The sequence below is a fragment of the Bubalus bubalis genome, chromosome 16, assembly GCF_019923935.1.
Source record: "Bubalus bubalis isolate 160015118507 breed Murrah chromosome 16, NDDB_SH_1, whole genome shotgun sequence".
Classification (NCBI taxonomy): domain Eukaryota; kingdom Metazoa; phylum Chordata; class Mammalia; order Artiodactyla; family Bovidae; genus Bubalus; species Bubalus bubalis.
The window spans coordinates 57,521,442-57,544,602 of record NC_059172.1 but is presented as its reverse complement, the minus strand read 5'-3'; the positions used below and the strand labels follow the sequence as shown (position 1 = coordinate 57,544,602).

At 54.6% G+C, this 23,161-nt stretch overlaps 2 protein-coding genes and 1 non-coding gene across 8 annotated transcripts in view; 2 read left to right on the top strand and 1 right to left on the bottom strand.

The window, feature by feature from the left end:
* Positions 1 to 125: 125 nt before the first annotated feature.
* Positions 126 to 5,471, top strand: TAGLN (transgelin). The gene is made up of 5 exons (XM_006080843.3): positions 126 to 264; positions 3,677 to 3,868; positions 3,982 to 4,159; positions 4,436 to 4,538; positions 4,881 to 5,471. Exons 2-5 carry the CDS (start codon positions 3,689 to 3,691, stop codon positions 5,023 to 5,025), a joined length of 606 nt encoding a protein of 201 aa, XP_006080905.1. The 5' UTR covers positions 126 to 264; positions 3,677 to 3,688; the 3' UTR covers positions 5,026 to 5,471.
* A 212-nt stretch (positions 5,472 to 5,683) lies between these two features.
* Positions 5,684 to 23,161, bottom strand: part of PCSK7 (proprotein convertase subtilisin/kexin type 7) — a 28,415-nt gene continuing 10,937 nt past the window's right edge. For 2 of the 6 annotated variants that reach the window (XM_025266837.3, XM_044929715.2), the window contains 10 exons: positions 20,789 to 20,889; positions 17,887 to 18,054; positions 17,353 to 17,460; positions 16,840 to 16,942; positions 9,954 to 10,049; positions 9,457 to 9,613; positions 8,705 to 8,799; positions 7,626 to 7,719; positions 7,309 to 7,426; positions 5,684 to 7,051 (listed from right to left, as the gene is read on the bottom strand). In XM_025266837.3, coding sequence (XP_025122622.1) covers positions 6,689 to 7,051; positions 7,309 to 7,426; positions 7,626 to 7,719; positions 8,705 to 8,799; positions 9,457 to 9,613; positions 9,954 to 10,049; positions 16,840 to 16,942; positions 17,353 to 17,460; positions 17,887 to 18,054; positions 20,789 to 20,889 — 1,403 coding nt within the window. In that variant the 3' untranslated portion in view covers positions 5,684 to 6,688. Of the gene's footprint in view, positions 7,052 to 7,308; positions 7,427 to 7,625; positions 7,720 to 8,381; positions 8,464 to 8,704; positions 8,800 to 9,456; positions 9,614 to 9,953; positions 10,050 to 16,839; positions 16,943 to 17,352; positions 17,461 to 17,886; positions 18,055 to 20,788; positions 20,890 to 23,161 lie in introns of those variants that run through there. The other 4 variants (XM_006044727.4, XM_025266838.3, XR_006545396.2 and 1 more) reach the window with 4 other exon arrangements.
* Positions 11,470 to 11,542, top strand: TRNAE-UUC. The gene has a single exon. It is a non-coding gene; the product is annotated as a tRNA-Glu (tRNA).

The following is a 23,161-nucleotide window of genomic DNA, read 5'->3' as shown; positions in this document are numbered from 1 at the left end:
GAATGTCTCGGGCAGCCCCCGGTAGACTGCTCCAACTTGGTGTCTTTCCCCAAATATGGAGCCTGTGTGGAGTCACTGGGGGAGCCGGGGGTGGGGAAGGAGCCGGTTTCCTCTGGACAGGAGGGGGCCGGGGCGAGTCAGCAGGGGGGAGGCTGACATCATCGCCGTGGCAGCCCTTTAAACCCCTCACCCAGCCAGCGCCCCATCCTGTCTGTCCAAGTCCAGACAGAGCTCACGCCTTCCAGAGAGCCCCGAGGAACCCCTGTAAGTGCATTTGTCCGGGGTCTGGAGGGGAGTTGGGCTGGGGCTCAGCAGTTGGAGGTCGCAGTGGGTGTATCGCAGGCAGAACTCTCAGGCTCCCAGGCAGGGGGAAGCCCACCCTCTTCAGCGTGCACTCCCCACCTCCACCTGCAGAGGTGGTCCTAGCTTGCTGGGTGGGAAGGGGTTACTAGAGTCCCGTACCTCTTAGACTGGGCAGCCTTGAACCCAATTGAGATGCCCAGGGAGACTTTGCTGGTGCAGAAGGATTGATGGTGGAAACCTGGGAAACTGGGGTCAGGGAGGCACCCCATTTTCAGCCATAGTCACCCTACGTGTGGTGTGATGGGCTCAAAGGTGGAGTCGGCTTAGACCCAAGGCTTGTTGTCTGCTATCCAGCCAGGCCAGGAGGATGTCGGAGGAGGTGAAGGGGGTGTGTGGTACACCAGGGCTGGAGCGCAGTGACCCTCTGCTGGGTCCCCAGGTCCTGAGCAGCCTAGGAGAGGCCCTGGGTAGCCACTGAGGAAGTGGGAAGGACCACCAAGCTCTTGTCTTCTGGAACTGGCTAGGGTGGAAGGATGTGGGGACAGTAAGAGACCCGACTCTCCAGGCACGCACCTCCCTCCATACCCTGAGGCAGAGGTCACCCACCAGCAGAGGATGGGGGTGGCCTGCCAAGAGCCTTGGCGTGATGGCCTGGGCGGTGCAGACAGGGCCAGGCAGGGCCTGCTCCTGAGGTCTGGCGTTTCCTTTAGTGGTTGTTTTTCAAAGGGTAGGTGGGTAGGACAGGTCTCCCCTGACCCCAGAATTTAGTCAAGCCACCGCTCCTGTGCCTGTCCTGTGTCCTGTTTTGTTTGTTCTGAAGACAGGGGGGCACAGCAGTCCAGCAGAGAACCCTGGTTTTCCGGGTTCCTGCTGGGAGGAGCTGCCCCCGCCTCTTGGCAGCTGGGCTTGTTTTTTTTCTCCGGGGAGGGGAGGCTGATGGAGCCACAGGGCGGGGGTGGGGGGTCAAGGCAGAGCCTCAGGCTCCCTGTCCATTCTGTCCTAGGAGCCTTTGCCTGGAAAGACCCTGGGTGGGCCGCTGTCTCCCCTCACCCCTCCCCAGCAGCTCCAAGGTGGGCCTGGAGAGGCCTTTGTCAGAGGGCCTGGCAGGATTCTTCTTGGAACCCTCTGCTTTCAGGCTCTCCACCAGGAGGGAGGAGGGTGGGGGTAGGGTGTCTTTCATCTCCCTCCCTGGTTCTGATCAATCCAAATGTCGTCTCTAGATCTCGGGGCTGCAAGTTTGTGTCCTTGTCACTGTGAGCCCTGCCACCTTGACTGTCCCGAATCTCCTGAGGCTGGAAGCTGGGGGTGGGAGACGCACTCTGCTTGGCCCCTGTTCCTCATGGGCCCAGTGCGAGGTCTGGGGGTGGGGAGGGGCAGAAAGGGGGGAAGAGGGGAGGGAAAGGCAGGACATAGGAGGTGGGGGTGGGGCCCGGACCATGGGGTGCCTCCTGCCTGCCTGGGATGGTGTGGTGAAAGCTAAGAGGAGGCGGGTGGGTGGGAGGCCTGGATGAAGCATATGGGCTGAAATCCCCTGGTCCCAGCTGCTGGTGTGTCTTGACCTCATTGATTCGCCCAGGTGTCCTCGGGAAGCAGGGATGAGACACAGCAGGGTGGGGAAGGGAGGGACTTGGCCTTTGGGCTCTTTGGCATCGCTGGCTGGGATGCTCTGAGAACCACATCCTCGGAGGTGGTCCAGCCCTCACTTTACAAATAAGGAAGCAGACTCAGGGAGAAGTGAGGGGCCAAGTGGCTGGAATTTAGAGGAGCCTTTCTTTTGTTTTCTTCTCCCAAACTTTGCAATCCCCTCAGGGAATATGATTATGAAGAGGGGTGGAGCCTGGAGCTGGAGAAACTGCTTTTTACCGCTTGGTCAGGGGCTGGCTTTCTTGGGTCAATACCAGGAGACCGGCTCTGGGGGCAAAAGACCAGTGTTTTAAGGAGCTTCACTGAGGGACAGGCCATGTGTTGGGTCATCACAGACAGGGCCTTCTGGAATGTTCCCAGTTTTCTGGGGTAGATACATTATCCTCCCTGCACAGACGGGGCATGAGAGCTCAGGAAAGCCGTCAGCCATGGGGAAGGAAGGGCCGGACAAGTGGGTTTTGGCAGCTTAGCTGGGACCCTGTGAAGTAATAATGTCCACTGCCTTCCATGGGAGTGGGGAGGAAGAGGGGCTCAGCTCTGACAGGAGAGGGAGTTGGGGGAACACGGTAGTGACTGCCTCTATCCTCAGACCATGCTCTCCCTCCCAATCTCTGACCTCTCGGAGGCCAGGGAATGGTTTGGCCTCATTTGATTCCTCTTTCAAAGGACTCTTCCGATGAGCTCTGGCGCCACGTGATACCTGAGGCCAGCTCAGGTTTCTCCTGACCGGTCACACCCAAGCCTCCTCAGCAGCCTCCCTGCTTGGCCCTGCTCCCACTGCTCCCCTGCCACTTGTGGGAGGTCCTGAGTGGGGCCAGCCCTGGGCCCTAGGGCCACAGGTTGGGGAGGGCTTCCCTGCTTTGCTTGGCAAATGCTGGGCTCACGTCCCTGGAGAACTCACCACCACGGTGGTGAGAGCCTGAGCTCACCAGGCAGGGTGGTGGGTGCACCGGCTGGCAGCCCTCACACATCTGGCTCCTCTGGGGAAATACAACCTCTTGGCCAAAAGCTCCTGGGCTTGCTGGCTTCCTAGCCCTTACCAGGGGGTGGGAAAGCTTCAGCCTCTGTAGCTGTCAGCTGGAGGCTGAGCTGAGCTGACAAAGAGCTGGAGCTTTGGCGTTCCTGCTTCTGGGAGAACTGAGAGTTGGAGGGAACCCCATAACTTGAGGCAGAGGCACCAAACCACCTCACACCTCACTGGACAAAGACATCTGCTGGCTTCATTTTGAGGGTCAATGTGGTCTCTTCCAAAAGACCTCTCCAGTGCCTGTCACCAATCTTAGCAAAGAAAGGGTGCTCTAGACCAGGGATTGTCAAACCCATAAATGCAGCCTGTCATCTGTTTGTGTAAATAAAGTTTTATTTGAACCCACCCATGCTCACTTGTTTACATATTGCCCAAAGCTGCTTCGAGGCTACAATGGCAGGGACTTTATGGCCTGCAAAGCCTAAAATATGACTGTCAGTAAAATGACTATCTGGTTTACTAACAGTTTACAAACAGTTTACTAACTTCTGCTCTAGACTGCCAAAAATTTAGTCTCCAAGTTCAGAGAGGCTTCCTGGACTGAGGGGACGAGCTAGCCCAGGTAAGTGCCATGGAGCTAGAGTGGTCTCCCCACTCCCCCGATCCTCAGAGCTGGAAGACAAGACCTGCCAGGCACCCGTGACAGCAGAGCTGTTCTCTGACTCCCTGACCCCCTCCCTCTTCTGGCCTGTGCTGCTTTAGTTCCCCACCAACATGGCCAACAAGGGTCCTTCCTATGGCATGAGCCGGGAAGTGCAGTCGAAAATCGAGAAGAAGTATGACGAGGAGCTGGAGGAGCGGCTGGTGGAGTGGATTGTAATGCAGTGCGGCCCCGATGTGGGGCGCCCCGACCGCGGGCGCCTGGGCTTCCAGGTCTGGCTGAAGAACGGCGTGGTGAGTGACACCTGGGGCAGGGGCCAGGGTCGTGCCATCGTGCCACCGTCATGGAGCAGGGCCCCCCACCCCCACCCCAAGCTGAGTCCTCAGCTGCCTTCTTTGCCTGGCAGATTCTGAGCAAGCTGGTCAACAGCCTGTATCCTGATGGCTCCAAGCCAGTGAAGGTGCCCGAGAACCCGCCCTCCATGGTCTTCAAGCAGATGGAGCAGGTGGCTCAGTTCCTGAAGGCAGCTGAGGATTATGGTGTCACCAAGACTGACATGTTCCAGACTGTTGACCTCTTTGAAGGTAGAGAGAGGAGACGGGTGGACGAGGCAGGTGTACAGGATGCGGAGGCAGGGATGAGGGATGATCCAACCTGCCACTATGACGGGTCTGCACAGCAGGAGTGGCATACACCAGGAGAATCCCATTCCCACGGTGGGATCTCTGCGCCCCCTTCGACTTCAGGACCACCTTTGCCCCCGGGTTGGCCATCTTTCTGAGGGGCACAGGCTGGCTCTGCCTTGGATTCTGTTTACATAGTCCTAAAGGCTGTCTCCCCTCCTCTCTTCCTACTCACAGGCAAAGACCTGGCTGCGGTGCAGAGGACCTTGATGGCCCTGGGCAGCTTGGCAGTGACCAAGAATGATGGACACTACCGTGGAGATCCCAACTGGTTTATGAAGTACGTGGCCACCAGGGGTTCCCTGCACGCTAAGCTCAGGTTTCTACAGGAGGGGGGCTAGCCGGTTAGTGCAGTGGTTACAGGAAGCAGAAAGCCAGGAAAGGTACACAGTGAAGGTCTAGGGTGGGGGAAGTGGGTCCATAGTACATCTTGACTCCTCCCTTTCTACCCTCCTGTCTGAGCCAGTCTTCCCAGCCCGTGCTGCGGGGCAGCTGCAATAAGGAAATGAGAGCCATAGAGGCGGGAGGGGATGGCATGGGGCTAGGACTAACAGAGGAAACCAAAGGCAGATGGCAAACACACAGTCCCAGCAAGTCTTTGTCTTGGTTCCTCCTCTCCTAGGAAAGCCCAGGAGCATAAGAGGGAATTCACAGAGAGCCAGCTGCAGGAGGGCAAGCATGTCATTGGCCTACAGATGGGCAGCAACAGAGGGGCCTCGCAGGCTGGCATGACGGGCTATGGGCGGCCCCGGCAGATCATCAGTTAAGAGGGCGAGGGCCGGCGCCCAGCCCCACCTTTGCCCAGCTCGCTGGCCACAGCATCCTGCCTCGCCCGCCTCACACACAGCCGTGTAGTTCCTTCAGCCCCGGCCAAGCTTCGAGGCTCCGTCACTGAGCAAAGGTGACTGCACTTGGGCAGCTTGCCCCCACCCCTCAGCCTCAGCCCAACTCCTGACCCCAAAACACTGCTCCCCCGGCCCACCTCCCAGCTCCCCCACCAGCTCTGCCGTCTCCCCATCCTGGGCTGAGCAGGGGAGACGTGGGCTGTTGGTAGCCTGGGCATGGGCAAGTCCACTGTCTTCCTTGGAAGCAGATGCTCATAGAAGGAGATCCAGCCCAACCTCCCTTGATTTTTTTTTTTTTTTTTTTTGCTGGAATATTTGGGGGGTTGAAATTCAAAAAGAAAAAAAAATATACATAAATTTTTTTCTCAGGCCTGGCTGCCAGAGTCTGATTTGCCCTGGTTGCTTTGGTTCTGGTTCCAGAAGTAAGTGCGGGGGACAGTCAGGCAGCTCGGGTTCTCATGTGTTCCACAATTTCAGGGGGTGGAAGAGGGGCATGGATGACAGTTCTGAAGGGAAAGAGGGGCAGCTTGGTGACTTGTGTTAGCTTTGGGGAGGTGGTCGAAAGGAGTGGGCAAAGGGCGACACTGTGTGGAAGGAAGGTTTTTATTTTGGAAAAGCTGTGCAGAAAAAATTCAACAAAATGTTGCTGTGGAAAGAGAAAACCAAATCGTAAGCATTAAAAAAAACAAAGTTCCAATCAACCAACTCGCTCAGAGGGGAGGAGGCCAAGAATGGGAGGAAGTCGCAGCCTGCCAGGCAGCCGGCCGGCCTCCGGTGGGCACGGCCATTTCCCTGAGTACTTTGCAGAGGAAGATGGGGTGGCAGACCTGCCGAAGATGCCCCTTTGGAGCGGCCTGGGCCTGGGGGCCGTGCCCATCCACAGCCCTGCCAGGTGCATTGTACTGGTCCTTCAGGACAAAGGGGTCAGGGGCGTGCTCAAGGTGGGCTTCTGCTGATCAGGGCTGATGCAGGCAGCTGCTTTCAGGGCACATGTGCTGAGTTAGGGGCTGATTGCCAAACCAACATGGCCAAGTCCAAGGCTGAGGCTGGACAGTGAGGGGCAGAGAGGGAAGGGCTGCGGTTTCTGGCCCCGGGGTCGTTAAACAGACAGGCATATCCGGGGGCTCTTTCCAGCTTCCACCCCTAAGCCCTCTTCCCAAGGGACCCCAGTGACATTTCTGCTGAGATGCTCTTCTGGCCATGTGTGCTGAGGGTCTGGGTGACCCACACTGCTGGCCTGCCCTGGAGAAGCAAGGAGAAGCACACTGCTGGCCTGCCCTGGAGAAGCAAGCCCTAGTCCGTCGTCTGAGACTTTCTCACCAAAAGCTCCTACTCTGTTGGAGGAAGGCTCCACGACTGTTGCCAGCCTGTTCTCTGGCACCGCTGCTCTGCTGACTGGACCTTCTGCAGGCCCATGCCCTCCCTGAGCATGGTCTTTAGCCAGAGGGCGTCTTCAGGCCTCTGGTCCCAGCTGGAAGCACCCGGACTGCTTTCTGCCCAGAGCTCCCAGAACTAGGAAGCAGCTTTCCACACTCCTAGTCTTAGGAAGTGAAAGCCCATCCCACGGTGGCTGTCAGGCCCCAGGTCAGCACATTTGCGCCTCCTTCCCCTGCAGCAGGTCTGGGGGCAGGAGCTGAGGGACGTCCAGGGCACCCCTGCTCTGGGACATGCTCCAGTCCCCCTGATTCAGCAGGTCTGGGGCGTGGAGCCTTGAGGTGGTGGGAGAGCCCTCGCTCTCCAGCCCCACTCCACCTGGATCCTGGCTGCTGCAAAGGGGCATTGATTCTAGTTCTGTCCCCTCCTCCTTGGCTTTCTGGCTTCGCTGGGGCCAGTGGCACGGTCCACTCCGACAAACTGGGTGAAAGGCCACATTCCTCTGGCTCAAGTATACTTCCAGCGTGTAGTAAATGGTCCAGAAGACGGTGAAGCAGCCAATCAGCACCAGGGTCTGGGGGAAAGGCAAGCACCTATGTAGGGCTGCTCTCCCGGAAGCCTGCAGCCTTTCTCAGCCCAGAACAGTGAGCTCAGAGACTCTCTCTCCTTCTGGGGGTTGCCTCTCCCACCCCCAAGCCACACCCTCTGTCCCCCCATACAAGAGAGTTAGCCAGGAAAATGGGGACCCAGGTCTGCCCAATCCATCGCTCCCAAGATGCCTTGAGTCACCCACCGAGGACAACACCCCAGGGCACCCCTGCCTGCCCACACCTTGAGAGTGTTGGGGGTGATGGTGTAACCGTCTTCCTCGGGGATGTTCAGCCCGGGCGGGCAGGGCAGCGTGAAGCCGTCGTGCAGGTATTTCCCACTCATGGCACTTTCTAGCAGCCTGTGGAGCAGAGAGGAGACAACGATGCCCCACTCAGCCTGGTTCCTCTGCCTGCCTGCCTTGCCCATCCTCCTGCCTGCCAGCTGGACAGGGCGAGGTCCCACAGCAAACAGGGGACGCAGGAGCGGAGCTCCCTAGGTGGCCTCCCTATCCTCCACCCCCAGGTCCCCGGCCCTCTGACGCCCACGGCTACACCTACCTCTGTCTGTCTCTGATGTCTACTGGACTCCACACAGAGCCATACAGGGTGAGCTGCCATTGCCGGAGGACGCCGGCCTGGGACGTCTCGTCTCCTAGGGCAGCAAGCAGGGTGGTCCGTGAGCCTGGCCTCGCGGCTGGCCAGACGGCAGAAGGCCCGCCCGCCCTGCCACCCGGAGGGACTCAGACTGCATGGGTGGGCGGCCACAGTCGTTTAACTCTGTCCCACTGACCCCAGGGTTCTGCAGACCTGCCTCTCGGGTGCTCTTGGGAATGGAAAGGGGAAGGGTGAAAGGGAGCACTCCAAAGCTAAGAAATTTTTCCTCTTTCATGTTTTAGGGTTTTAGCTGGGATTTTTCTTGGGGAAAAAAAAAAAAAGTCCTGCTAAATTAAAGGTCCGAAGACTACCGGTCTGGTGAGGTACACCTGAGAGTCAAAGACTCTTTGCGACCCCGTGGACTGTACAGGCAGGGAGTTCTCCAGGCCAGAATGCTGGAGTGTGTAGCTGTTCCCTTCTCCACGGGATCTTCCCAAACCAGGAAATCCAACCGAGGTCTCCTGCATTGCAGGAGGATTCTTTACCAACTGAGCTATGAGGAAAGCCTGATGTATACCTAATTTGGGAGAAATTGGGAGGGTTGGGTTCAGTTTCCAATTTTCTCCTTAAAATACCGTATGATTTCACATATGTTACTTCAAACCTTGGGTGGGCCTCAGTTTTAAAAAAAAAAATGGTGAAAATTAGTCCTGCCCTTACCTGCCTACCAGGGCTGGCCGCAGGATGGTTATATGTGAAAGAACTTGAAATGTGGTTTCAACAAGGAATTTGTGTTGCTATCCTGAGGAAAAATGGATCAGTCACTTTGCCAAGGAAGATGAGAGGTAGTATTAATGAACAATTAACGAACAGGTCTCAATGCCCATTCTGTGGATGGGGCATACTTCTTGGCAGCTACCCTTATGGTCCGATGGCACCCTAGGTGTTCCACCTGGGACACTTTCTGTGGGGACTCTGAGATCAGGAGGAACAGACAACACTCGTGAAAGGCAGCGCCCTGGCTGGGAGGCAGGCAGGCTTACCTACATCCCTGATGACGAGTCTGTAGGTCCCTTTCGCCCTCTCCCCCCAGCACCGCACCGTGGAGAAGGTCCAGTCATTGAAGCCGTTGGGATCCCTGGGGCAAGAACACAGGAGACAGAGGAAGGTGTGGAGCAGGGAATTGACCCCTTTGCCCAGGAGCACTTTCTTACTGTAGTAGCAGCTATGGTCTGAGCTACAGCCAATCAGGAGGGTGCCACGAGGGGCCCTCAAGTGCTGGCCCTTGCCCCGGGATGATCTTAGGAGCAGAGGGGCACGTGTCAACGTGGTGAAGTAGAAAAAGCAAAAGTGGAGAGCACACCGGCTTGGGAGTCCTGTAGATCTAGGCTCACTGTTACTCTCTCAGGCGCTTACTAGGCCTACGACTTGTTTCCTCACTTGTAAGAGGAGGTTACAAAGTCTACTCTCCATCGTCTTTCTCTTGGTCGTGCAGAGCGGTAGGTGGGATCTAGTTCTCTGACCAGGAATTGAACCCCGGGCCCCCTGCACTGGGAGCCCAGAGTCTTAGCCACTGGACTGCCAGGGAAGTCCCTCTGCATCGTTCTTACAAGGACTGAAGAAAACATACGTAAAGTGCAGTGCCAAGCACGCTGTAAGCACTTGAACAAAGCAGGTCACAAAGCCAACGCCAGGGGAGTTAAGGACAGGGCGAGTGTCTACTCCTCCCAGATCTTTTCCTGGACAAGGCCCTCGCTGCAAAGAGAGCTCAGAAGGTAGGGGCACAAGTACGTACGAGTCCAAGCTGCGGGGGGCGCCGATAAGGGACATCATGCCACTGGGGCAAAAGAGCTTCACTTCCAAGCTGCCACGTCGTGGGTGGGTGATGGAGACGGTCACGGCCACGTGCTCCAGGGTCTTCAGTCCCGACATGTCCAGGTCCATCCTGCTGACTGTGGGAAGTCAGGCTGGGCAGCTGGGAAACCAGCCCCACAGATACTTACGCCCTCACTTCACCCCACCAAACACAAAGGTGCATACAAGTATCTTTGGCAACCCTGACTGAACCTTGTGTACACTAGGAAAGGGAGTGCCCTTGCTGATTTCAAGTTTATAATTTAGAGTCCAGTCGGGAAGGCAACACATAACCAAGACACAAGACAAGAAACAAACGGAGCCATTTCCAACGTTCATTCATCCAAAAAATAATTTCCTGAGTACCTCCTACATTTCAGGCACCGTACTAGATGCTGGGAATGTAAAGATAAGTTGGATACGGCCTCTGCCTTCTACCTGCAAGTGGAAAATGACGTCGTATGAGGTCCACATAACTGATGCCAGAACAGAGATGAGGCAGACAGGTTGAGGCACTCAGTTGTGAGATACACTCTGAGGAAGGGAATAAGATTGGTAGAGAGTGTTGGTAGAGGGTACTCTAGAAGGGAAAACGGCACATATAAAGGCAGAGGTAGAAATGACCAAGTTTCATATTGAAGGAAACACACCTTTTTTGGGGGGAAAAAAAAAACAACTACTGAAGTGATGGGCTTCCCTGGTAGTCCTCTGGTTAGGAATCCATCTGCCAATGCAGGGGACACAGGTTTGATGCCTGGTCCAGGAAGAGTCCACATTCCGTGGCGCAACCAAGCCCATGCGCCACAACTACTGAGCCCAAGCACTAAAACCAGTGAAGCCCGTGCACCTAGAGCCTGCGCTCCGCGACGAGAGAAGCCACCGCAACGAGAAGCCCGTGCACCCCAACGAAGAGCAGCCCTGCTTGGCACAACTAGAGAAACGCTGGCACACAGGAATGAAGACCCCATAGAGCCAAAAGTAAATAAATAAAAAGATGAGTTATGCATTCAAAAAAATGAACAACAACAACAAAAGACCCACCATACTAGTGATGTGAACAAACTTCAAGGACATTGTACTGAAGGGAAAAAAGCCAATATCGAAAGGACACACGGTGCAGGATTTCACTTACATAATATTCACGAGTAACGCTACCTGTAGATGGAGACAGGTGAGTGGTTGCCAGGCGCTAGGGGTGGGGCAGAGGGTCGGGTGTGGCCGAAAGGGGTGACAGGAGTCCTGGGATGGGATGGCTCTCAATATTGATTGTGGTGGTGGTTACACAAGACTGCACGTGGTACAACTGCACAGACACACGCACACACATACACACTCACAGAGAATCTATGTCTAACTGGTAAAATCTGAATAAGTTCTATGAATTGGACCAGTATCATTTTCTTGGCTTTCCTATTGTTCTAGTCTAAGACATTTAACATCAGGACAAGAGTGCATAGGACTTCCCTGAACAGTTCTTTGCACCCTCCTGTCAATCTACAATTATTTCAAAATAAAAAGTTAAAACACCAAACTAGTGAAGTAGAAGACTCAGTTGAGGAATATTAAGAAATCAGGCTGCAATGAGAAATTACTCTTTCCAAGACAACTTTTCTTCCATTAATTCAGGCCAACAGGCAAAGCAGAGAGCAACACCCAATTCTACAGATGAAGAAGCTCAGAGAGGAGGTGAGAGACGATGGGAACGGGACCTCGGTTGGGAAAGGCTTTAACATTTTTAAACAAGCAACTGAGAACTATTAGAGATTACTGTGCAAGGATGGAGTTTTTTTAAAAAAGTGTTAAAGGGAGGTTACTCCTAACAGCTGTGGGTAGGCTGAATTGGAGTAGAAAGAAGAAACAGGTGACAGGAAGGCCAGCTAAAACAGCTGATTCTAGTCTAGGGGTGAGGCGGTGTGGGCGTGGAAAGCTGGTCAAAGAAGAAAGGGGAGGGAGTTCCCTGATGGTCCAGTGGTTAGGAATCCGAGTTTTCACTGCTGAGGGCCCAGGTTCAATCCCTGGTCAGGGAACTAAGATCCCGAAAGCCGTGCAGCACAGCCAAGGTAAAAAAGAAGAGAGGGAAGTGAGGGCTCAGGGCTTCCTGTGGCCCCACTGTCTGTCCTTCCTGTTCATCCTGGCCTCCCACTCAGTCCCCTTCTCACTGGGCTCACGTCAGGGAGGAGGGCCACCACCTGTTACCCGATGACACCAGTGTTCATGGGTCTACCTGTCCATCTCTTCACATCCCTCTCCTTCCTCGACTCCACAGACCTTTCTCCACCCCACGTCAGCACAGACTTCCATGGCCAGACCCCGGGCCTCGTCCTTATCTGGCACTGCTTCACTTCTGAATGGGTCAGTAACTTCCCTTGTGGGATTTATTACGTAAACAACACAAATTAGAACAGTAGTTGAGCAAAAATGAGAACAAAAAAGCTCCTGCAAATTCTTGACGCTGCGTTGGTAAATACACACTGAGCCTTCTCACTGCGTTTGTCTGTGTGCACGTGTGTCTTTTCTTTCACTCTTGCAACTCATGGAAGCCAATGTTCCGCCTTCCCAGAAAGCAACCAGCTGTCCCTTCGCTTTCTCCGCTACCTTCTTTTTTTGGCTGCACCACGCAGCATGTGGGATCTTAGTTCCCCAACCAGCAATCAAATCCGCACCCCTTGCAGAGGAAGTGTGGAGTCTTAACCACTGGACCATCAACCAGCAAAGTCCCTCCACCACCTTCTTGATTCCTTCATTTTCTTGCTCCTCAAGATATCCGCCAAGCTCCTCTTCCCTAACCGCCTAAGATCCCACAGCTCATCTCTCCAACATGTTCTTATTTACATTCCCTTGTTTTCTTTTCCTTTCCCAGTAACTATCTGGCAAAAGGCCAAAGCCAGATCAGACCAATTATACAGTCTCTTGGCTGGATTTTCTTGCTTACGCCTTTCCCACTACAAAGGAAAAACAAACCCTTTCTCAACTCATCACTTGTGCCTACTAGTGCTAAGAGCCTGGGCTCTGGAGCCACCCAGCCTGGGTTCAAATTCCAGGTCAGCCATTTACTAGCTGTGAGAATTAGTTTCCTTATCTGTAACACGTCCCCCTTATATGGTTCATGGTTAATCATTTTAAGATATACCCTCTGTCTCCTGTTTTCTGCTGTACCTGGGGGCTCCGGGCCCTGGAGAATAAACCTCCCAGCTCCTGCCTAGATAAGGAAGGGGCCACCACCTGGCTGCTAAGCATGGGAGAAGGCACCCGGGCGTCCACCTTTTAACTGACACCTAGTTCTACTCTCGTACCTCATCTTTGTCCTCTGAAGTGCATGGGGCCTCCGAGTCCTGAGCCCTTTTTTTTGGCCCCATCGCATGGCTTGTGGAATCTTAGTTCCCATGCCAGTGAATGAACCTGGGCCCTGGCAATGAAAGCTCAGAGTTCTAACCACTGGGCTGCAGGGAATTCCCAGCCCCGAGTCTTTGGTGATTCTGTGGCATAAACGAGCTTGTTGCCTAGGATCACTCTTGCAGGTATTTGGTTTGCAATTTTCTTAGCCCTGCTCACTTCTCCATTCATGCTCTATCTTCCAAAACCGTACTGCAATCTCTACTTTGCTGTGATCTCTTCTCTCATTCTCCTTGTCCTTGTGCTCATTCCACTTCTATTCCTTTAGTCTTACTTTGGTGAGGTTGTACATATGTACATTTATATATGTGAAATTTACATACATATAAATTTTTACTATGCATGTAGGTGTGCTTAGTCACTCAGTTGTGTCCAACTCTTTGCGACCCCATGGACTGTAGCCCACCAGGCTCCTCTGTCCATGGAATTTTCTAGGTGAGAGTACTGGAGTGGGTTGCTGTTCCCTTCTCTAGTGTACCTTATTGACCCAGGGATCGAACCTGGGTTTCCTGAATTGCAGGCAGATTCTTTACCATCTGGGCCACCAAGTGACACATTACAAAGCATAATAGAACAGAATAGAATCCTAAAAGAGACCTGAGCGCGCTCGTCTGTGTTAGCGTGTGTACAGAGTGGTATGCTATATGCATTCACTTATTGGTGTGTACAGGGACTTGGGTGGCCATGCATGTGAGAACATGAGAATTATGTTATTAGAATTGAGCCAGTATATTAAATGAGTTAACCCTTAGGCCAGTGCTTGGCACATAAAAGGCATGTATCTTTTTTTTTTTGGCTGCGCTGCATGGCATGCAGGATCTTAGTTCCCTGACCAGGGATGAAGCCCGTACCCCCTGCATAAGTGCGGAGTCTTAACCACTGGACCACCAGGGAAGTCCCAGAAGCGCTCATCTTAGTTGATGATGATCATCATATTATTATTTTACCTTTAGCAACATGGGATCTTGTTCGATCACCTCTGAGAAGATCCCAGGGCTTTATTTGCCCATAATCTTACAAAAACTAGAAAAATCTCTATCCTTGTCACTATCCTTGTTTAGGGATCAGAATAAGAGATGTCAATCTAGGAATCATTTGTGGAGAGGTGGCAGCTAAAGCCATAAGTACAACTGGGCCATTGAGGACGAAGACGTAGAAGGAGGGTCAAGAACATGGTATGAGTCTCAGAAGGAACTCATGGTTTGGAAGTAGTGAGGTGAGTGAATAGAAAACCAAGTTCCTCAGGCCAGCAGAGGACCATGGAGCAAAGGAGGCCACTGGAGCCACAGGAGGAGCGGGGAGGAGGAGGTGGAGGAGGGGGAAGGCTGACACACAGGCCTCGTTAATCCAGTCCGACAACAGGGCTAAGCATCATCGGCCGAGATGAGCTGTGAGCTGGCCCCGGGTCTGAGCCTGAGAGGGGCACCTCACAGAGCGATGAAGTAAGTCTTCAGCAGTGGAGAGAGGGTGATAAAGGTGAGCAGTTGCTTTGGTTAGTTCATTTGAAAAGGTTACTAGCTGGAGGCAGTCAGGGGCTTAAAGGTGTTTCCTAACAGATGTGCTGAGGGTGTTGGAAGGCAGAAGGAGGAATCAATGGGGAGGGAAAGATTTGGAGCCAGGAAGGAACAGGACTGAAACATGGCTGGCGGGGGATGGTGGTAGCCAGTTGGGGCTGCAAACAAGGATAAAAGGGTATTTGCAAGAGGTGTTCAGGAATCTTCTGTAAATACACACAGGGTCCCTTGTGTTTGAGATTCGCCTCCCAAGCCCCACCCTCTCTCCTGCCCTCCAAAGACATTTCAGACCCAGAGTCAGAGCTAAAGGAACCAAGGGGCCCTCCTGCCAATGGGGAGAAATGACAACCTGTCTTGCTCTAGAGCTGCCCTGCCTAAGAAGGTAGCACCAGCCACATGTGGCTATTTAAAATCAATTACAGGGACTTCCCTGGTGGTCGAATGGTTAAGAATTTGCCTTGCAATGTAGGGGCCATGGGTTCAATCTCTGGTTGAGGAACTAAGATCCCTCGTGCCATGGAGCAGCTTAGCAGCACAAATAGAGAACATTTCCACCATCATAGAAAGTTCTCTTGGTCACCACTGCTCTGGAGTCTTGGAATTTCACCTCCTTTTCCATAACAGGAATATTCACTTCCTTCTATCTTACAAAAAAGTTCACCTGCCAGCCCTTGGACACTGACTTGCCCAGGTCTTGGTGGGAAAGACTATCACTTGGCCATAGGGGAAGAGGTTTGCTGACCGTCCTGGACTGAGTTGCTCAGCTCTACGTGAACTGGACTGACTTCCTGCAGCCTCCAAGAATGCCCATGAGCCTGGACCTTCAGTTCTGTCTGGAGTCACAACAACAGAGGGGAAGAAATCTTTGCTGACCCTGGACAGTAGCAGACTGCTGGCTGCCCTCCAAACCCGTGAAGGGCTCCATTAGCAAAACTTGCTGAGTCTACCTCCCTTCTCTCCGTCTTTCTCTCCCCTACTCCAACTCCTGCTCTCCTCCTCCCAGGACAATCTGTCCTTCTTTCTCCTGCTTCTTTGTGACAAACAAGCAGTTTCCAGATGCCTCTGTACCAAGGGAAGTTTGTCAGACATGCCGGGGGAACATCCCTGGTTAGTGGGAGGCAGAGGATGGTGAAGTTGAAAAGGACCCTAACCTGCTTCTAAGCTGACCACCTCACTTGATGGATGTGACTGTGGGTTACTGTTACTTAAATGAGAGACAGCAGCTCTGGATAGGAGGTAATAAAAGTTAAAAGATGTACTGTCTCCAAGACATGTGAGTGCAAAGCCCTGAGGTTCCTACTTGAACTGCATTCCTGGGAATGTTCCTACACTCTTCTGCCTTGGCTGATGCTTTATGCCCTTTCCAAGATAGCATTCCTTTTACGGAAAATGCAATGAACCAGGCCCATGGATTTCCTTCCACGTAGAGGGGAAACTGGGCAAGTGCTGGACATGGTTAGGGAGAGAGACAACGGAACTCTTCCCACCCAGGGGAGCAGCCCCAACCCTCCTTTCTACGCTCCCATCTTTGGCCATCCCTCCTCGTGGCCACTGTGCTGGTCTGATCATTTCCTAGGAGGGTGGAAACAGTGAGAACAAAGCTCCACCTGGGTACAAAGCATGACATGCTTCCGACTTTACAAAACACAGTGGAGAACTCTGCTTGTCAAAATTCCTTGAGGGAAAAAAACATCCCCAAAGAACTGGAGGGATGGAAAACTCTCCAGTGGCAACTCTGGGGAGTCTGCAGAGAGAGGATCCTCTAGCACGGCTGAGTAACCCAGCCCAGCTGCCCTCTCCTCTGGGAAGGGTTTCAACCTCTGGGCTCAACAAGAGACCATGTCTCGGACTGCCCACAGACAGCCCTCACCCCTTCAGACAGTCCCATGGCCCCGGGTGGGATGGAGGTGGAGGCGGAGGGGGAGGGCCACTCCAATCTAGAGAGCCCTCTGGGGACTCCTCTGTCCTCCCCCAACAGGTTCCAGCTGATTCTGTAATTAGACAAGCCTGAGAATCAAAGGGAGACATTCCCAGCTCCTTCACTTCATCCAAAGCCCACTGGGCTGCAGAGGATCATCTGGCAAGTTCCTAGCATGGAAGTCAAAGGAACATCTTTCGACTTGTGCCTGTCTCCCCAGGTTCTGGCCCAGCCCTCCCGCCAGCCTTCCTAATAGCTTGTTCAGCAGCTCCCTCCCACCACCTGTAACTCAGGAGAAAGGTCTCTCAAACAGCCAGGGGGCCAGCCAACTCAGAAGCAGCAACATGTCCTAAAATGGTCAAAGAGAACTCCGCAGATCTGGCTGAAGCTCAGCTCCTAAAGGAAGGGGCAGGACCGGCAGGAGGACAAGTTTAACTTCTCCATCACCCCGCCCTGAGCCTCTGGCCTGGGATTAACCCCCTTTCTGCTGACCGCTTACCATTCCACAGCACCTCCAGGGGGCGGGCAGACAGTGGGATCGCCTTGTTCTCTTTCAACACAGGGCTGACGTAGGAAGCTAAGTAAGGGACAGACGTCCAGACCTGTGAAAGGAAGAGGGGGCAGCAAATGAACAAACGGACAGACCTCGCACAGTCAATCTCGCCTACCTGACCCCTAGAGCTGCACTTTTTATTTCTCCCTTAATCATCACTGTCTTTCGCTCTGCGGACAACCTGGACTGCTCCCTACAGCATCACAACACGGAGCCGGGGGACACGCTGGGTCCAGGGCGGCAGATGGGGAGCTGACACCCTGAGGGCTCCATGCGACACTGAGGTCTCATTTACTCTCCTGTCAGTTTAAGAAACTTTATAGAGTGTTGAGCCTGCTTCTTTGTGGGTAAAATGGGTCTCGGGTGAATGAACATCTATTAAGCACCTACGACACGACGGGCAGTGTTTCAGGCATTCGGCCCGTCCCCTCGGCCCCTCCATGCAGGACAGCCATTCACCTTGGCGGCGTTCACGAGTCTCCAAGCATTGAGCAGGCCAAATCCGTGCTGGTGGCTGTGGCTGAAGCCGGCCTCGTTGGTGATCCAGTCCGCGTGGCGGTCCTCGTACTGATAGCACAGGGGTCCTGGTGAGCCTTGCGGAGTTTAGGTTTCCTGACTCACCCTGATGGCTCTTCCAGCCCAGACTCTCCCACAAAGGCTGCGAGGAAGGGACTCCCCGAGGACAGCCGGGACAAAAGGGCAAAGCCCCGTGATGTCACCAGCCCAATGGCCTGCTTACAGAGGGACCTGGAAGCCTGGCCAGAATGCTCCTTTGCAGGTGACATGGCCACAGCAGGACAGGGATAAGTGAATTCAGGTCTGTGGTCTTGGTGGGGTCTCCACACTGCTTCCGTAGGAATGCAACTCTGGGAGACACTGGCACCTAATGCCTGGGACATCTAGAATCTGAACTTCCTGATACCTCCAAGCCCTCGGGACCAAAACTCTGAGGTGGGCCGGGCCAGGCCGTGCATCTGCCTGCGAAGCGCTCACCCGGGTGGCTGTGAAGACGATGATGTGCTGGACGTCACGCCACGTGAGGCAGGGCCGCACCTGCAGCATCAGGGCTATCATGCCAGCAGCCAGGGGCGCGGCGGCCGAGGTCCCTGTGTGACCCTCGGTGCAGCCGGTGCCCTTCTGAAGGTCCCAGTCGGTGGTCACCTGGGAAGTGGAGTTGGGGGGATGGGGGCTGATTAGGGCCTGCGTTTCCAGGGCGGTGGGGGGAGGGGGCAGGGCGGGGCCTCAGAGCCAGTGAGCCTCCTGGGGACCTCTGTGTCTGGCCGATCAGGATGAAGGAGATTCTTCATCCTCCTGGGCCTTACAGGAGAACCTCTGGAGAGCTGAGAAAAACCAGTTACTCTGAGGGTCTTGGCTGCAGTAGCGTGGAAAGGAGGTGGAGAGGGGAAAGGCCTCATGTGTCCTGATTCCTGCTCAGCTGATGATCCCTTCCCCAATCCCCCCGCCCCTGCAGCCGTGGAGACAGAGGAGTGGCCGGGGAGCTGCAGGGCCCCCAGTTGGAGCTGGAACAACAGTGAAGGCAGCGGGCAAGGAACTCCGGCTTGGCGGCTCAGAGACAGGGCTGGCCTGATGTCAGGGTGAACGCAGGGAGTGTGTCTCAGGGAGAGGACAGCGTCCCCCTCGCCCACTGGTGGGCTCAGCACAGGCGGAGCATCTGCACCGCTGCCCACCCTGGCCTGTGGCGATTGATGGGCCAGGCCACCTCCCTCCTCAGGGCCGAGTGCCTCGGGTCCCCCTTCTCTACCTGCAGTCCTGAGGTGGGAGGTGAGAGTGGGGGTTGAGGGGGAGGGACACAGCACCTGTCTGGCATCCAGTTCTTTCCATGTTCTCATCCTCCCTGGAGCCACACAGGGTGGAGCCGGGGAGGTCCCTGCCTAAATCCACTCCAGCCCATGGCCCTCTGGATCTAGTACGTGGTGCCCATGCTAACACTAGAACATCTTTTCCTTCCAGGCTTCTCTCCTGGGTCAGATACCAAGGTGCTACCTTCTGCCAAGAGCTGCCCTTTCTCCACCGTCCTCGCTGCTTGCCTTCCAGCTATTATAGCAGCTGCCAAGACATGTCATTTCCACTCAGATGCTGTGCTCTCACAGAAGAGAAGGGAAAAACTCTTCAAGTAGAAGTCTCAATGAGGGTGGGAAGCCTGGTCTGTGCCAGGGAGCAGATTAATTTTTTCCTGTTAAGGAAACAGTCTCACAGTGACAGTCTAGTGTGGAGCCGGGAAGCTGGTGAACTTGCCTCTGGTGGCAGGAGCCCTGGGCAGCAGACGGTGGGGTGGCGTGTCCCTCCGTGCCCGCCCTGGGGGAGGCAGCCCCACCAAGCTGGTCATTGAACAGAAACTGGCAACTGGTTTTCAAGACAGGGACAACCCAAAGATGGGAGTTTGGCTGAACAAACTCTCTTTGCATTTCTGGACAAATTATAGTTCAGATAGAAAGTGGTGGGGGTGAAGCAGAGTTGAATCCGGAGGAGAAAAGACAGGCGCCCCAGAACAAGGGGATCTTGTATGCCCAGTAACTTCTCGGCCCCCGACTGTGGCTGGGGTGAGCAAGAGTCCTGCCAGGATGTTCCTGCTGTTCCTCCCCCTCCAGCCTGGGCTGGGCTGGGGGTGGGTGGTGCCCCTCTGCACCCAGACTCCCTTCTGTTAAGCAAAGCTTCCTGCCCGCTTACTTTAGCTCATTCCCTTTTTTCTTCTCCCAGGGTGGGGGAAGGGGCTGGGGCCACCTGGCCCAGAGCCTTGGAACATTGTATTGACCAGAAGTCATTGAGCAGCAAAAACAGAATTTCAGTTTGGGAAAGAGAATTTGACCCAGAGGCAGCAGCCCAATTCCCAACGGCCCCAGAGAGTCCTCCCAAGTGCGAGCCACTGGAGAAATGTGACACCGGCTGGCTGCGGCCCAGCCCTGCCCCAGAGCCCCTCGTCCCCGGGTCACTCTGTTATGGGCATCGGGATGGGCAGGGAGCTCTAAGATGACGGGCTGGAGCTGAGCCAGCTGGGGGTAGGCACTGCACTCTGAATTCCTTCACAGGTTCCCACAGCTTGAGAAACTCCACTTGCTTGCTCCAACCTCTTGTTTGCTGTGACTCCAAGCCCAGCTCCAAGGAAAGAGCTGTCTCTGCGGTTGACGGGGACATTCCAGACTCCTTTTCCCACCCATGCGGTGCAGACAACCACTAGCTTTACTCCTGAGGATGAACAGGATCAGAACTTGCAGTATTTACGTAAGGACTGCATAGCAATGCAATGATGATTTTTTTTTTTTAAGCCCATAGAAATTAGGCAAAGCCCGTATTCTACCAAAGGAAGACATTTCAAAGGTTCTTTCATCCATGTGTGTTTAGAGCGATTCCTATAAAATATGCATATTTGTTAAGTTAAAAATTTAAAGATGAAGGAGCTTCCCTCGTGGCTCAGTGGTAAAGAATCTGACTGCCAGTACAGGAGACACAGGTTCAATCCTTGGGCTAGGAAGATTCCACATGCCTCGGGGCAACTAAGCCCTTGCGGCACAACTACTAATCCCGTACAGTGCTCTGGAGCCTGGGAGCTGCAAGTCCTGGGCCCGTGTGCCCCAGAGCTTGTACTCTGCAACAGGAGAAGCCACCCCAGTGAGAAGTCCAGACACTGTAATGACAGAGCCCCCCACTTGCCGAAACTAGAGAAAAGCCCGTGCAGCAAGGAAGACCAGCACAGCCATACATAAATAAGATTTTTAAAAATTTAAAGATTAAAAACCCTTTACACAGATACATTTAGAGTCCTCAACTCCATTCTACCAACAGGGGCAGACTCTTAGGGAAACAGATCTGCTAGGGAAGAGGATCCCGAGAGCCGGGCTGGGGAGCAGAGGGTCGGTGGGTGGGGCAGAGCACTCACGATGCTCCGGAGCATCTTGTCCCCGCCACTGAAGGTGACCGCCAGCATGGAGGCACACTCCTCAGCGTAGAAAGGCATTCGTCCCTCCTCGTCCACAGCACCTGGGGAAGGAGCAGGGAAATGGGAGTGGAGGTGAGGGTCTGCGGACATCAGACTCACCTCTAAGTTATCGTGGAGAGGTTGATCCTGGGCTTAAAACATGATCTCAGTGGTCCAAGTCCTTCAAGTACCCACACGCCTCCCCCAGACAAGCGGTCTCAAATGGCAGAGGGTAGTCTGTGCCGAGACCATTCTTTCAGCAGACTACAGGGGGTGGCCACTCGACACGGACTCATCCATTCACACATGCGTTTCTGTTACTTATCGGTCATCTACTGCAAGTCACACACTGTGTGAGAGATAGGGACTGTGGGGAAAGGCCACAGACCTGATCTCAAGGAGCCCATGGTCAGGGGAGGTCAGGGAAGTAGGTACAGCTGGGATGGTAAATGCCTACAGCAGGGAGCACAGGTAAAAGGCAGTTAATTTAGGCTGGTGTGGCGGGGAGGTCAGGGAATGTTTCAAGCAGGAGGGAAGTGACCCGTGGGAAGAGAGGCTGGACCAGAGGCCCAACCAGCTGTGGTGATAGAGGTGGGGGCTGGGGGCACGGAGGGGGTTATCTCAGATGATGGGTAGAAAGTGGGCCTGGGAATAACTTATAATGAAGTCCTGACCTCCCCTGAGAGCAGGGCTGGTTCTTCCTCGCTATCAGAGTCTGAAGAGAGACCGTGCACACACACTCAGACAGACACATGGAAGCTAGGGGCACACCCAGACACACGGTTCCCTCACCGCTGAGTGACACCCAGATACACGGTTCCCTCACCGCTGAGTGACACACACCCACATACACGGTCCCCTCACACCCGAGTGACACACACACAGACACACGGTCCCCTCACCCGAGTGACACACAGACACACGGTCCCCTCACCCCTGAGTGATATACACCCAGACACGGCCCCCTCATCCGAGTGACACCCAGATACACAGTTTCCTCACCCCTGAGTGACACACACCCACATACACTGTCCCCTCTCACCCGAGTGACACACGTCCAACACCCAGATACGTGGCCCCTCACCACTGAGTGATACACACCCAGACACACGGCCCCCTCACTCCTGAGTGACACCCAGATACACTGTCCCCTCACACCTGAGTGACACACACCAGATACATGGTCCCCTCACCCGAGTGACACACACAAAGACACACGGTCCCTTCACCCATGAGTGACACACACCCAGATACATGGTCCCCACACACAGTCCCCTCACCCCTGAGTGACACACACCCAGACACACGGTCCCTTGACCCCTGAGTGACACACACCCATACATGGTCCCCTCACCCGAGTGACAAATACCCAGACACAGGGTCCCCTCACCCCTGAGTGACACGCACCCAGATACACGGCCCCTCACCCCTGAATGACACACCCAGACACATGGTCACCTCACCACTGACACACACACCCAGATACACGGCCCCTCACCACTGAGTGACACACACCCAGACACACAGTCCCTTCACCCATGAGAGAGACACACACACACAGTCCCATCAGCTCAAGTGACACACATACACATCCAGATACATGGTCCCCTCACCCCTAAGTGACACAACCCACATACACGGTCCCCTCACCCCTGAGTGACACGCACCCAGATATACGGCCCCCTCACCCCTGAGTGACACACACCCACACACACGGTCCCCTCACCCCTGAGTGACACACACCCAGACACACGGCCCCTCACCCCTGAGTGACACACACTAAGACACACAGTCCCTTCACCCCTGAGTGACACACACCCAGACACACAGCCCCTCACCCCTGAGTGACACGGACCCAGATACACGGCCCCTCACCCCTGAGTGACACACACACACACACAGTCCCTTCAGCTCAAGTGACACACACACACATCCAGATACATGGTCCCCTCACCCGTGAGTGACACACATCCAGACACACGGTCCCTTCACCCCTGACACACACTCAGACACATGGTCCCTTCACCCCTGAGTGACACACACCCAGATACACGGCCCCTCACCCCTGAGTGACACACATCCAGACACACGGTCCCTTCACCCCTGACACACACTCAGACACATGGTCCCTTCACCCCTGAGTGACACACACCCAGATACACGGCCCCTCACCCCTGAGTGACACACACCCAGACACACGGTACCTTCACCCCTGAGTAACACACACCCAGACACATGGTCCCTTCACCCCTGAGTGACACGCACCCAGACACATGGTCCCTTCACCCTGAGTAACACACACCCAGACATGGTCCCTTCACCCCTGACACACAC

Excerpts from the sequence above, each read along its gene's own strand:
- TAGLN (XM_006080843.3), top strand. The coding sequence starts at position 3,689 with ATGGCCAACAAGGGTCCTTCCTATGGCATGAGCCGGGAAGTGCAGTCG. Across the intron at positions 4,160-4,435 it reads GACTGTTGACCTCTTTGAAG|GCAAAGACCTGGCTGCGGTG; the intron begins GTAGAGAGAGGA and ends TCCTACTCACAG. Across the intron at positions 4,539-4,880 it reads GATCCCAACTGGTTTATGAA|GAAAGCCCAGGAGCATAAGA; the intron begins GTACGTGGCCAC and ends CTCCTCTCCTAG.